The sequence below is a fragment of the Salmo salar genome, chromosome ssa17, assembly GCF_905237065.1.
Source record: "Salmo salar chromosome ssa17, Ssal_v3.1, whole genome shotgun sequence".
Lineage (NCBI taxonomy): Eukaryota > Metazoa > Chordata > Actinopteri > Salmoniformes > Salmonidae > Salmo > Salmo salar.
In genome coordinates, this window is record NC_059458.1 from 8,734,381 (window position 1) to 8,749,413 (window position 15,033).

General features: G+C 43.1%; 1 protein-coding gene across 5 annotated transcripts in view; it reads left to right on the top strand.

Moving 5' to 3' along the window:
- The window catches only part of appa (amyloid beta (A4) precursor protein a), a 48,947-nt gene extending 41,770 nt beyond the window's left edge, over positions 1 to 7,177 (top strand). For 4 of the 5 annotated variants that reach the window (XM_014151318.2, XM_014151320.2, XM_014151321.2 and 1 more), the window contains 4 exons: positions 1,827 to 2,051; positions 2,271 to 2,416; positions 4,299 to 4,445; positions 5,132 to 7,177. In XM_014151318.2, the coding sequence (XP_014006793.2) occupies positions 1,827 to 2,051; positions 2,271 to 2,416; positions 4,299 to 4,445; positions 5,132 to 5,233 (620 nt within the window). In that variant the 3' untranslated portion in view covers positions 5,234 to 7,177. The remainder of the gene's footprint in view (positions 1 to 1,826; positions 2,052 to 2,270; positions 2,417 to 4,298; positions 4,446 to 5,131) is intronic. The other variant, XM_014151319.2, reaches the window with a different exon arrangement.
- The last annotated feature ends 7,856 nt before the right edge of the window (positions 7,178 to 15,033 follow it).

The following is a 15,033-nucleotide window of genomic DNA, read 5'->3' on the forward strand; positions in this document are numbered from 1 at the left end:
TGTGTTAGCTAATCCAAGTTTATAATTTTAAAAGGCTAATTGATCATTAGAAAACCCTTTTGCAATTATGTTAGCACAGCTGAAAACTGTGTCCTGATTTCAGAAGCAATTAAACTAGCCTTTAGACAAGTTGAGTATCTGGAGCATCAGCATTTGTGGGTTCGATTACAGGCTCAAAATGGCCAGAAACAAAGCACTTTCTTCTGAAACTCGTGAGTCTATTCTTGTTCTGAGAAATGAAGGCTATTCCATGCTAGAAATTGCCAAGAAACTGAAGATCTCGTACAACGCTGTGTACTACTCCCTTCACAGAACAGCGCAAACTGGCTCTAACCAGAATAGAAAGAGTGGGAGGCCCCGGTGCACAACTGAGCAAGAGGACAAGTACATTAGTGTCTAGTTTGAGGAAAAGATGCCTCACAAGTCCTCAACTGGTAGCTTCATTACATAGTACCCTCAAAACACCAGGCTCAACGTCAACAATGAAGAGGTGACTCCGGGATGCTGGCCTTCTAGGCAGAGTTCCTCTGTCCAGTGTCTGTTCTTTTGCCCATCTTAATCTTTTTTTATTGGCCAGTCTGAGAGATGTCTTTTTCTTTGCAACTCTGCCTAGGTAGGTTACCTTGGTGTTCTCGGGCACAGGGACTGTGGTTAGCTTGAAGCATGTTGGTATTACAGACTCGGTCAGGGACAGGTTGAAAATGTCAGTAAAGACACCTGCCAGTTGGTCAGCGCATGCTCGGAGTACACATCCTGGTAATCCGTCTGGCCCTGCGGCCTTGTGAATGTTGACCTGTTTAAAGGTGTTACTCACATCGGCTATGGAGAGAGTGATAGCACAGTCATCCGGAACAGCTGATGCTCTCATGCATGCTTCAGTGTTGCTTGCCTCGACGCGAGCTTGTCTGGTAGGCTTGTCTTGGCTGTGTGCTTAGGGTCGTTGTCCTGTTGGAAGGTGAACCTTCGCCCCAGTCTGAGGTTCCTATCATGAAGGCCTGATTAGTGGAGTGCTGCAGAGACGGTTGTCCTTCTGGAAGGTTCTCCTATCTCCACAGTGGAACTCTGGAGCTCTGTCAAAGTGACCGTCGGGTTCTTGGTCACCTCCCTATCCAAGGCCCTTCTCCCCCGATTGCTCCGTTTATCCGGGCGGTCAGCTCAAGGAAGAGTGTTGGTGGGTCCAAACTTCTTCCATTTAAGCATAATAGAGGCCACTGTGCCTTGACACAATCTTGTCTCGGAGCTCTACGAACAATTCCTTCCACCTCATGGCTTAATTTTTGCACTGTCAACTGTGGGACCTTTTATATAGACAGGTGTGTGCCTTTCCAAATCATGTCCAATCAATTGAATTTACCAATCAAGTTATAGAAACATCTCAAGGATGATCAATGGAAACAGGATGCACCTGAGCTCAATTTTGAGTCTCATAGCAAAGGGTCAGAATAGTTTTTTTTATATTGATGATGGTAAACCAATTATTTAATACATTTTAGAATGAGGCTATAATGTAAACAAAATGTGGAAAAGGTCAAGGGGTCTGAATACTTTCCCAAATGCACTGTTTATAGGAAATGGTGGCCATTTGGGACGCATCCATATTCTAGTGATCCTATTTTCTTGTCTTTGTATGTACTAATAAATAATCGTAATTGTTCAATTACACAGTCATTTACCATTCTATTGCAACAGCATTGACGTTTTCTCTCCTTTTCTCTCTACCCTTGTTTCTTATACCTGCCATCCTCCCCTTTCTATTCTTCTCTCTTAATCCTCTCTGCTGCTGTCTTTCACTCTCTTCCCCTTTTTCCATTTTCTTCTTTCTCCAGAGTTGCTGCAGAAGGAGCAGGCAGATATGGCCCAGCAGCTGTCCAACCTGCAGAGTGATGTGCGGGTGAGCTACGGAAATGATGCCCTGATGCCTGACAGTCTGCCTGACAGCACCAGGGCCTCCCTGGACCTGCTGCCCCAGGAAGAAGACCTGGGCATGGGCCTGGACGGACTGGGCTTTATCCACCCCGAGAGCTTCAACCAGGTCAACACAGGTAACCAGGGTAGGTGTGCCTAAAGCTATGATCAATACACACAGAATCAGGGTGGGAACAGACAGAACCAGGGTAGGTGTACTATACATACAACCACACATTAAATGTACCGAATCTGTAACTGATTGTAGACAGCTGTCAGGGTCTTGACAGGGATGAGATCAAAGCGAAACTATATTATTAAGAAGATACTCATCCTTCCTTTTCACTTTCTCTCTCTCTCCCTAGTTGAGCCTGTGGATGCCCGCCCTATTCCTGATAGAGATTTTCCAACACGACCAGTGTCTGGTCTGAAGCCAGAGGAGATCCCTGAGCTCAGGATGGAGGCAGAGGAGAGACACGGCACCGGATTTGAAGTGCACCACCAGAAACTGGTATCTACACACACATACCACCAAAGCTGGTACACACACACACACACACACACCACTTCATTTTGTATATTTGCACTCTTTTCATAAATGGCCGGATACAAGCATCATGGAGTTATCCCAGACATATCCATGCCCATATGGGTATGTCTAGCCATATGTATTGGCTGACCGTTGGCATGGTAACCAAGGCCTGCCGAGATGACCAGGGTTAGTAACTGGCGTCTGCGATGCCAGGATGTTAGTTTCACACCAGCGCTAATTTATAATTGTCCTCAGATGAACACTGTCTGAAATTGAAAACACAGACCTGCCAACATGCACGCATTTTACGTGCCAACTACATAATTCTCTGTCCATGTACGCAGGTATGAGATCTGAGTTAAAAATACGCAGAAATGAATAGGGCCTGATTTTTTATTTTTTTTAACATTTTAATAAAAATAAATCCACTGAGTAAATCTAACATCCTGATTCTCGAGCTGCAACACACAGACGTGTCAACAGACATGGAGAGTAGTACATCATTATTGGACGTAGCTACCCCGTGTCTACCCCTCCTGTTTGTTGTGATGCTGAGTTTGCTGACTGTCAGCTGTACGTAAACACATGGACAAATACCTTTTCGACTCTGTGTTGTGGAAAGGTAAACACTAATTGTTATAATTTCGCTCTCGCATTTACGAGTGAAAGAAATGAAATGCGAATATGAAAAATAACTGGTTGTGTTTGTGCCAGTGTGATATATATTTAATTCTGCGTCCCATAAGTTGTATTTTCCACGTAACATTACGAGGATCGCGCAACCTGATAGACTGAAACTGTAATTATGATCCACGTCACAAAAAGCATTACAAAGGTATAATCAAAAATAAGTATAAACATCTTGCCATTAAATGGACTCGGGAGTTTAGAAGACTCCCCGATGAAGAATGAATGAGTCTGGTATTAGCTATAGAGGCAATGCTTCTAAAATGCCTTTGCACTAGATTTGAGATTTTATCAATTTATATAATTTGTTTTTGTTTTCAAAATGATTTGGCTTTTAGTGTTGATTAGGAACCGTGTCTAAAAAGCCAATAGTTGTGAGCTGGCCCTATTGATTGGCCCTGTTTGTAGAGACTAAACTTGGGGGCATGTGCTAAGAAAAACATTATAGATAATCATCTCCATTCTACATTGTACATGTAATGGAATAAACATACAGACAATCTGTGCTAATTCCACCACTTATCAGTAGGAATCTTTTATTATGTTTTGTAAATACCTTTTCAGAGGACTGAACTGAACCAGGTGTGATCCATAATGTTTGTCTAAGCACATGAATCTCCAACTTGCCGCGCACGCGTCTGGTACTCTAAAAAGTTGGACAGGGTTGGTAGGTCTGAAACCTCGACACACATACACACATACATACATACATACATACATACATACATACATACATACATACATACATACATACATACATACACACTTAGAAAAACAAGCGGCGTTTCGTGCCCAATTAAATCTCTTATACATTTGGTAATTTTCCTCATTAAATAAGGGGGGAAAAATAATTATGTAACAATCATCTTGTATAACATAACTTTAAGCTTACCTCTAAAATCCCTCGATAATGTAACTCTGAACCTTAATCCCGAACCCCCTCAACTTTACCGCGGCCTCTTTTAACACCTAAACAGTAATACTAATGTTAGATTACAAATCATGTCTTTTGTATTCCATCCAAACCCAAAATTATTCCTACTCTCTCCAACTTAATTTCACCTTAATGCCTTGAACTCCTGACCCCAGATCTGTCTCCATAAATCCAGTCAGTATTTGTGATTGGTTGTGCAGTGTGATTTACAGTCCCTCTCTTTCTCTCTCCTCTCTCTAGGTGTTCTTCGCCGAGGATGTCGGCTCTAACAAGGGCGCCATCATCGGGCTGATGGTGGGAGGCGTCGTCATAGCGACCGTCATCGTCATCACCCTGGTGATGCTGAGGAAGAAACAGTACACGTCCATCCACCACGGAGTCATCGAGGTGAGGGGTAGTGTGTGTGTGTGTGTGTGTGTGTGTGGACTTGTATTACTATCCTAGTGGGTACCGGAAATCCCCAAAACGTGCCCACAAGTATAGTGAAACAAGGGAAATTCTCCCACAAGGATAAAGGTTAGGAGGTAGGGTTAGCTTTGTGGTTAGGGGTTAGGACAGTAGGATTAAGAATGGAAATCAATTTTAGGTCTCCACAAGGATAGTAAAATATATGCTATGTGTGTACTGTTCTTGACTTTGGCTCAGTATTTCCTTTGTCTCTATTTCTGTTGTTTATGAGTTTGAGACTTGAATCTAAAGTCTGTGTAGAAGGTAAACAGTGCACATGTACCGTGTCAGCATGGGTACGAATCCATCCTACTGCACCAGTAAACATGTAAGGAGTGGGAACAGCCCCCACGCGTTAAACAACAAAAAAGAACCAGCAGTAGTGTATGACACGTGTCAAACTCATTCCACGGAGGGACGACTGTCTGCGGGTTTTCACTCCACCCTTGTTCTTGATTGATGAATTAAGGTCACTAATTAGTAAGGAACTCCTCTCACCTGGTTGTCTTAATTGAAAGGAAAAAACAAAAACCTACAGACACTAGGCCCTCTGTGAAATGACTATGAAGCCCTGGTGTACAAGGACATACTATATCTTGTGTGTAACACATCTCTCTGTTCTGCAGGTGGATGCAGCAGTCACCCCCGAGGAGCGCCACCTGTCCAAAATGCAGCAGAACGGCTACGAGAACCCCACCTACAAGTTTTTCGAGCAGATGCAGAACTGAGGAATGACAAACCCCTTCACCCCTATGACCACTACCCAACCCCTCTAACCCTCCACACCCATATGCCCTTAACACTATCCCCACTCCAAACCAACCCTATCCTACCCTCAAGCAGTGCAGGTTGGAACCAGGCACCACTATCACTCCTGGTGTAGATGGAGACTGTCCCCTTCAACACTGGTCCAGAGTCAGTTTTTAGTTTGATTTGGAATGAGTTGAGGAATGGATTTGGATAGGGAGATCTGACTCCAGACCAGTGTTATTTAAGGGGGCATTCTCTGGCTGTAGTGCCAACCACACTGTCCCCAACCCTACACTACTGCATTCTCTATACACTGGGGAATAGGTGAGGTCTATGGGTCAATGAAGCCTCCTCTCCTCCTATCCTTCCTCCCTCTTTCCTTCTCTGTGCATTCTTATGACAGCTGTGCTGTGTTAGGTCACACAAGGCTAAAATGATGATAATGATGATGTACTCTGAATGAGCTCTTTATTTTAGTTATTCTATCGTTTTCGGTTTTGTTTTTCAAAAAAGAAATTAAAATTAGAAAAAAAATCATATGTAAAGAGAAAAACGTCTTTTTTTAAATTGCGTGTAATGTAACAAAGTAGCTGTTCCTATTTAGTGCATGATGACAAAAATTACGACGGGGTTATTATTGAAAGTAATAAAATATCTTTCTGCGTCTCCAGAGAGATGCTCACATAGAGATTATCATTCTAGCAGGATTGTACATTTAGTATCTTTCTCGTGATTACGTGACTTAAATTACATTGGATAAAAAATATATATGAATCTCGGTGAATGGTCTCTCTGTTTGGATATCATGTTAAATACACTGTAAGAGAGATCTGTGCTTTTTGGATTTAAGTTTCTTCCTTTTTTATTTCAACCATGCTATGTTCCTAAAACTGCGGGGGGCTGGCTTGATCCGTATTTGTATATTATATTATTATTTGAATTATGATTATCTTTAGTTTATTGCTTTGCAGACGTTATGAATCAGCCCTATTTAATTTTTGATTTCTTTCTTTGATTCCATGTTGTCGTGCGTTTTTTTTTTTTGAAGATGGGGGTGTGGCGGGAAGGCCGGTTCCAGCCGGGGGAAGGGGAGAATGGAGGGACGGGGGTGGATGACTCTGTGTTCTCCAGTCTAGTTAGAATTCTTGTTCCGGTTCTATGTTTCCGCAGAAATAAACAACGTTCTTCTCCTCTGTACATTGTTTGTGATATATAACAACAATCAAATACCATTTTGGGCTTACTTACTCTTCCCAATCTGTTCCTTTCTTGCTTCGGCTCATCCTTCTCTCTCTCTCTGCTGAGACTAGAAACAGAGCAGGATCAGTGCCTGGGGGGTGTGCATGTGGAAGATTGAGAGAAGGAAGGAAGGATTGAGGTAGAGGGAATTACTAGCTGTTCCAGATGGATAGTCAGACAGGCAGTCTGTAAAATGAATCTCCAACCACCCTCCTCCCCTCTTTCCCCCTACTTCAGGCATGTGACTCACCTCTCTCAAGCACTTGTCTAGAGCCAGCCATACGATGACCTCTACCATGGCCTAGAAGGCAACTTTCAGGGGGTAAGCAGGGCCATCAGTAATTGGATGGACTACAGTTTCGGTGAGAAGTAGTGCAAAATATAGACCTGGGATAGGGTGCCATTTTGCGACACAGTACTAGAGGTAAGGCAGTGTTGTGTGTGTAGAGCTGTGTGCATCACACACTGCTGCAGGTGAGTCAGTCCTTTGCTTGGGTTTTCAGAGGATGCATTACCTCACTATAGCCAGAATAAGGCAGTATAGAGTTAGAGAGAGCAGGGTTTCTTTCTTTATTTCTCTGTGGCTTTATTTCCACTGTGTGTAATTGTGCAAGCCATTTGCTTTGACTGGAAAAACGCTTTCTACACTGTATTCCATAAATAAAGTTTTGAACGTACATACAGCTCTCACTGAGTCATGGCTCCTAAGTCTTGGGTGATGGGGATATTTTCACTACCGTAGTGTGTTTTTATGATTTATGCACTACCTCCTTTTAAGCACAGGACCAAATGATTCCCTGATCTAGATTTTGTTTTCTAATGATACATTTTTTTTCACCTTTATTTAACCAGGTAGGCCAGTTGAGAACAAGTTCTCATTTACAACTGCGACCTGGCCAAGATAAAGCAAGGCAGTGCGACACAAACAGTTACACATAAACAAATGTACAGTCAATAACACAATAGAAAATTCTATATACAGTGTGTGCAAATGTAGTAAGATTAGGGAGGTAAGGCAATAAATAGGCCATAGTGGCAAAATAATTACAATTTAACAATTAAACACGAGTGATAGATGTGCAGAAGATGAATGTGCAAGTAGAGATACTGGGATGCAAAGGAGCAAAAAAATAACACGGGGATGAGGTAGTTGCGTGGGCTATTTACAGATGGGCTATGTACAGGTGCAATGATCGGTAAGCTGCTCTGACAGCTGATACTTAAAGTTAGTGAGGGAGATATGTCTTCAGCTTCAGTGATTTTTTTTTTTTTGCATTTCATTCCAGTCATTGGCAGCAGAGAACTGGAAGGAAAGGGGGAGTTGACTTTGGGGGTGAGCAGTGAAATATACCTGCTGGAGCGAGTGCTACGGTTGGGTGCTGCTATGGTGACCAGTGAGCTGAGATAATGCGGGGCTTTACCTAGCAAAGACTTATAGATGACCTGGAGCCAGTGGGTTTAGTGACGAATATGAAGCGAGGGCCAGCCAACGAGAGCATACAGGTCGCAGTGGTGGGTAGTATATTGGGCTTTGGTGACAAAAAATCGGATGTAGTCTGAGTAGAGTGTTGGAGGCTATTTTGTAAATGACATCGCCGAAGTCAAAGATCGGTAGGATAGTCAGTTTTACGAGGGTATGTTTGGCAGCATAAGTGAAGGATGCTTTGTTGCGAAATAGGAAGCCAATTCTAGATTTAACTTTGGATTGGAGATGCTTAATGTGAGTCTGGAAGGAGAGTTTACAGTCTAGCCAGACACTTTGGTATTTGTAGTTGTCCACATATTCTAAGTCAGAACCGTCCAGAGTAGTGATGCTAGACGGGCAGGCGGGTACGGGCAGCGATCAGTTGAAGAGCTTGCATTTAAGAGCAGTTGGAGGTCACGGAAGGAGTGTTGTATGGCATTGAAGCTCATCTGGAGGTTTGTTAACACGGTGTCCAAAGAAGGGCCAGAAGTATACAGAATGGTGTCATCTGCGTAGCGGTGGATCAGAGAATCACCTGCAGCAAGAGCGACATCATTGATGTATACAGAGAAAAGAGTCGGCCCGAGAATTGAACCCTGTGGCACCACCATAGAGACTGCTAGAGGTCCGGACAACAGGCCCTCCGATTTGACACACTGAACTCTATCTGAGAAGCAGTGGGTGAACCAGGCGAGGGAGTCATTTGAGAAACCAAGGCTGTTGAGTCTGCCGATAAGAATGCAGTGATTGACAGTCGAAAGCCTTGGCCAGGTCGATGAATACGGTTGCACAGTATTGTCTTATATCTATGGCGGAAATTTGTGGGGTGGTTGAAAAACAAGTTTTAATGACTCGCACTTAGGTTGATGTAAACTTCCGACTTCAACTGTATATCTCTCCTACCCTCCCTTTCTAAAGTCTTCGAAAGCCAAGTTAAACAGATCACCGACCATTTAGAATCCCACCATACCTTCTCCACTATGCAATCTGGTTTCCGAGCTGGTCATGAGTGCACCTCATCCGCGCTCAAGGTCCTAAACGACCGCAGCGATGATATCATTTAGGACCATGAGCGCAGTTGAGGTGCACCCATGACCAGCTCGGAAACCAGATTGCATAGCGGAGAAGGTATGGTGGGATTCTAAATGGTCGGTGATCTGTTTAACTTGGCTTTTGAAGACTTTAGAAATGGAGGGTAGGATAGATATACAGTTGAAGTCGAATGTTTACATACACTTAGGTTGGAGTCAATTAAACTTGTTTTTCAACCACTCCACAAATTTCTTGTTAACAACCTATTGTTTTGGCATGTCGGTTAGGACATCTACTTCGTGCATGACACAATTAATTTTTCCAACAATTGTTTACAGACAGATTATTTCACTTATAATTCACTGTATCACAATTCCAGTGGGTCAGAAGTTTACATACAGAAGTTGACTGTGCCTTTAAACAGCTTGGAAAATTCCAGAAAATGATGTCATGGCTTTAGAAGCTTCTGATAGGCCAATTGACATCATTTGAGTCAATTGGAGGTGTACCTGTGGATGTATTTCAAGGCCTACCTTCAAACTCAGTGCCTCTTTGCTTGACATCATGGGAAAATCAAAATAAATCAGCGAAGACCTCAGGAAAAGAATTGTAGACCACAAGTCTGGTTCATCCTTGGGAGCAATTTCCAAATGGCTGAAGGTACCAAGTTCATCTGTACAATATGGTACGGAAGTATAAACATCATGGGACCACGCAGCCGTCATACCGCTCAGGAATAAGATGCGTTCTGTCTCTTAGAGATGAGCGTACTTTGGTGCGAGAAGTGCAAATCAATCCCAGAACAACAGCAAATGACCTTGTGAAGATGCTGGAGGAAACGGGTACAAAAGTATATATATCCACAGTAAAACGAATCCTATATCGACATAACCTGAAAGGCCGCTCAGCAAGGAAGAAGCCACTGCTCCAAAACCGCCATAAAAAAGCCAGACAAAGATTGTACTTTTTGGAGAAATGTCCTCTTGTCTGATGAAACAAAAACAGAACTGTTTGGCCATAATGACCATTGTTACGTTTGGAGGAAAAAGGGGTATGCTTGCAAGCCGAAGAACACCATCCCAACCGTGAAGCATGGGGGTGGCAGCATCATGTTGAGGGGGTGCTTTGGTGCAGGAGGGACTGGTGCACTTCACAAAATAGATTGCATCATGAGGTGGGAAAATTATGTGGATATATTGAAGCAACATCTCAAGACATCAATCAGGAAGTTAAAGCTTGGTCGTAAATGGGTCTTCCAAATGGACAATGACCCTAAGCATACTTCCAAAATTCTGGTAAAATGACTTAAGGACAACAAAGGAGGCCTGCAAACATGACTCAGTTTCACCAGCTCTGTCAGGAGGAATGGGCCAAAATTCACCCAACTTATTGTGGAAGGCTACCCGAAACGTTTGACCCAAGTTAAACAATTTAAAGGCAATGCTACCAAATACTAATTGAGTGTATGTAAACTTTTGACCCACTGGGAATGTGATGAAGTAAATAAATGCTGAAATAAATCATTCTCTCTATTATTCTGACATTTCACATTCTTAAAATAAAGTGGGGATCCTAACTGACCTAAGACAGGGAATTTTTACAAGGATTAAATGTCATGAATTGTGAAAAACTGAGTTTAAATGTATTTGGCTAAGGTGTATGTAAACTTCCGACTTCAACATGTAGGTCTGTAACAGTTTGGGTCTAGAGTGTCACCCCCTTTAAAGAGGGGGATGATCACGGTAGCTTTCCAATCTTTAGGGATCTCAGACGATACGAAAGAGAGGTTGAACAGGCTAGAGATAGGGGTTGCAACAATTGCGGTGGATAATTTTAGAAAGAGAGGGTCCAGATTGTCTAGCCCAGCTGATTTGTAGGGGTTCAGATTTTGCAGCTCTTTCAGAACATCAGCTATCTTGATTTGGGTGAAGGAGAAATGGGGGAGGCTTGGGCAAGTAGCTGTGGGGGGTGCAGAGCTGTTGACCGGGGTAGGGGTAGCCAGGTGGAAAGCATGGCCAACCGTAGAAAAATGCTTATTGAAATGCTCGATTTTCGTAGATTTATCAGTAGTGACAGTGTTTCCTAGCTTCAGTGCAATGGGCAGCTGGGAGGAGGTGCTCTTATTCTCCATGGACTTAACAGTGTCCCAGACATTTTTGGAGTTTGTGCTACAGGATGCAAATTTCTGTTTGAAAAAGCTAGCCTTTGCTTTCCTAACTGCCTGTGTATATTGGTTCCTAACTTCCCTGAAAAGTTGCATATCGCAGGGGCTATTTGATGCTAATGCAGTACGCCACTGGTCAAGGGCAGTCAGGGCTGGAGTGAACCAAGGGCTATATCTGTTCTTAGTTCTACATTTTTTTAATGGGGCATGCTTATTTAAGATGGTGAGGAAAGCACTTTAAAATAATAACCAGGCATTCTCTACTGACTGAATGAGGTCAATACCCTTCCAGGATACCTGGGCCAGGTCGATTAGAAAGGCCTGCTCGCTGAAGTGTTTTAGGGAGCATTTGACAGTGATGAGGGGGGGTCGTTTAACCGCGGACCCATTACGGACGCAGGCAATGAGACAGTGATCGCTGAGATCCTGGTTGAAGACAGCAGAGGTGTATTTAGAGGGCAGGTTGGTCAGGATGATATCTATGAGAGTGCCCGTGTTTATGGATTTAGGGTTGTACCTGGTAGGTTCCATGATCATTTGTGTGAGATTGAGATCATCTAGCTTAGATTGTAGGACGGCCCGGGGTGTTAAGCATATCCCAGTTTAGGTCACCTAACAGTACAAACTCTGAAGATAAATGGGGGCAATTAATTCATATATGGTGTCTAGGGCACAGCTGGGGGCAGAGCGGGTCAGTTAGGTACATACAGGTACCAAAGGAGAGAAAATACATGTTGTCCCCTAATGGATTCACACAGACCACACCTTAATTACCTACGTGTGTGCATTCACATTCACACACACTTAACCTTCAATTCATTCAGGTCACTGCAGTCCAAATGTCGGCAGGCACTGTTTACACACGCAGACACACACGGTTAGGGTACAGTATTGTTCCCTGGGGAACAAAAGATCAATGTACCTTCACACCATCATATGTGTACCTCTGAAGTTCCATTTCTGTTTCCCATGGTGGAGATGTGGATTAGTGGGGGTTTAGCTTTCAGTCAGTTTTTTGCCAACCTTGAATGGATGTGTTGAACCATTTTAAGAGGTGTATTGTTATATTAAAGTTTGAGCATGTCTGAGACCAGTACTGAAGTCTTTATAAAGACTTACATAAGAGCATGTGACAATAAAGAACTGTAATTTAATATTGTAGCGACCATAACGCAACACTGAGCGACCTTGTCAAGAGGTACAGACCTCTTGGCGTAATGGTTAGGGTATTGGCTTGACAATTGCAGTACCCAGGTTTTAGTCCTGGTCTGGGCTTCTCCCTGGATTTGCTCCATTGGTGTCAAAATTGGTATAGCAAAGAGGAGTGTACACGTGAGGGACTTGATATAGAGAAGAGGTCCATTTTTGCTGCTTAAAAGGAACAAATGGCTTTATCACTGTGGTGGTACCCTAAAAAGGCAAACGTGTATATTTTCTAAACGTGCAATTTTATACCTGTGGACTATATGGTACACTATTGGCTCTTTTAAGGTAATAAGCACCCTATGTACTGCAAAGTACCATGATTACAGACAGTCCTGAATGAATCGTGAATAGTGAGTGAGAAAGTTACAGATAAATATTATACCCAGTCCAAAAATGTCTTATATGCTGCTGCATAAATTATGTAATATGCCAGGGATTTATGTGTACTGTAGCTAAGAAAGTAATACTAAGTGTATGTTGTGTAGTAAGCTGTTAGTAGCCCATGTGCCTCACACTAATAATTTGGTCCCTTTCCCCTTCATAACTTAACCTACTGTTCTGCACATGTAGCCTATAGCCTGTTTTAGAGAAATGTGTATCACTGAATATTGTAAGAGCTTTCATTGTCTGCTTATATGCCCCCTTTTATTTATCTTACGGTTCTGACTTGGTCTACAGGGAGAATACTGTAAGAACGGCCCATGTTCTCAATTCTGTCGCTGTACATTTCAAAAGTGCTGAAGAAATAGTTATATTGACTACGTCCATCCTAGCTCTCTCATTGTCTTAATCAAAATTACGGATTGCCTCTTATCCGCTCATTGTTCCCTTACTTCATAGTTTGTACATCTCAATTGTCTGTAGAAACCACATTTATTACGTTAAGCAAGTCAGCCATATCAGTCATGTTTTTTAAAAAGGCAGTAAATGAGGCTGAATGAACTGGTTCGCTGCCAGACAAGGCTCTGCGTATAGCCAGGTGTAGCGGTGGTAAGGATTCACTCCATGGTGCTGAAAAGAAAGCTCTGCTGTGGGGCAACTTTATGTAGGCCATAACAGTTGGTGGGCACCGTTTGTCACTGTTATAGTGCAAATCATGTATTGTTTAGGGTTGTGTAGTGGCTTTGCTGGCATGCATAAAAAAATGATTGTTTGCCTCACCAAGATTTACATGCTAAAATCGCAACTGATCAAACCCCCAATACATGCTAACCATATTTTTGACTACACCTTAACTCACATTGGTTGAGCGCCTGCAATTTTTTCCCCATGATCAATATTTATTTATAGACATTGTAGTGAACTATATTCTAATCGTGTTTAAGTTCATTTCCTTGGAAAGATAACTGCCACGTGATTCTCCGCCAATGCTACTCTATTTCGATGAGACCACACATATTCTACTTGACTCACTTGATCTCTCACGCCCAACTAGGAGACGACGACAAACTTTGGGACTGGTAGGGACGTCTCAGGGCTTCATGCCCTCTTCTATCCGTCTGCTCCATGTATCGGTATGGTGAAAGTCAGGGTTGGCGAGGTACAAGGTGGAGGAGTTCTCCTTTATTTATACTTTCTTTTTCTCAACTTGATATGATTAAAAAAAACTTAAATGGATGTAAAGTGCCGTAAAACCAGCAGGCATAAGAGTGTATAAAATCACAATGAAATGCATCATATCCACTCGAAAATTGTTTTAAGGGGGGTTTAAAAGTGATATGCTCAATGCTGGATACAAATCTGGGCGGGACAGCTTGTTCCTCCCGTATCATGGGTTTCAGAGATGGAATATCCACCGACCTGAGGGTAAGCTTGCGCCCCAGAACAGCCATCCTCTCCTCTACTGTTCTCAATCCTGAAAGTTCATGTATTTAGAGTGTGTTTGTGTATGTGGCGAGTCTGTCTGCCATCTTGATGTCAAGGTTTTGAATGGTCTGAAGTTTCCTGACATGAGACCTCCCCACGACACGCCAGGCTGATGTAGTATTCTCAAAGATCGGCTGGATGTATCTCTGGTACATTCTGATGACTGTTCCGGGCGTGGCTCCTCCTTTTATTCTGCAGAGCACCCTCAGGTGGTTCTTTCACTTCCTTCCCTCCTTCTCCAAGCTTTCTATATGGGCAATGGAAACAGGATGGACCTGAGCTCAATTTCAAGTCTCATAGCTACAGAGGTCCTGGATGGCTGGGAGCTTGGCCCCTGTGATGTACTGGGCTGTCCGCACCACCCTCTGTAGCGCTTTGCGATCAAGGGTGGTGCAATTGCCATATCAAGTGGTGATGAAGCCAGTCAAGATGCTCTTGATTGTGCAGCTGTAGAAGTTTTTGAGGATCTGAGGGCCCATGCCAAATCTATTCAGCTTCCTGAGTTGGAAGAGGCGCTGCCGTGCTCTGTTCATGACTGTGCGGCAGTGTGTGGACCATGTTAAGTCCTTAGTGATATGTACGCCAAGGAGCTTGAAGCTCTTGACTCGATTCCACAACAGCCCCGTCAATGTGGATGAGGGCATGCTGTCCCCTCTTTCTCCTTTAGTCCTCTATCAGCTCATTGGTCAAACTGATGTTGAAGGAGAGATTGTTATCCTGGCACTACACTGCTAAGTCATTGACATTCTCCCTAAGTAGTCTCTGACTGCACACTCCCACCCGCTGCATGAAAAATGCAGACTGCT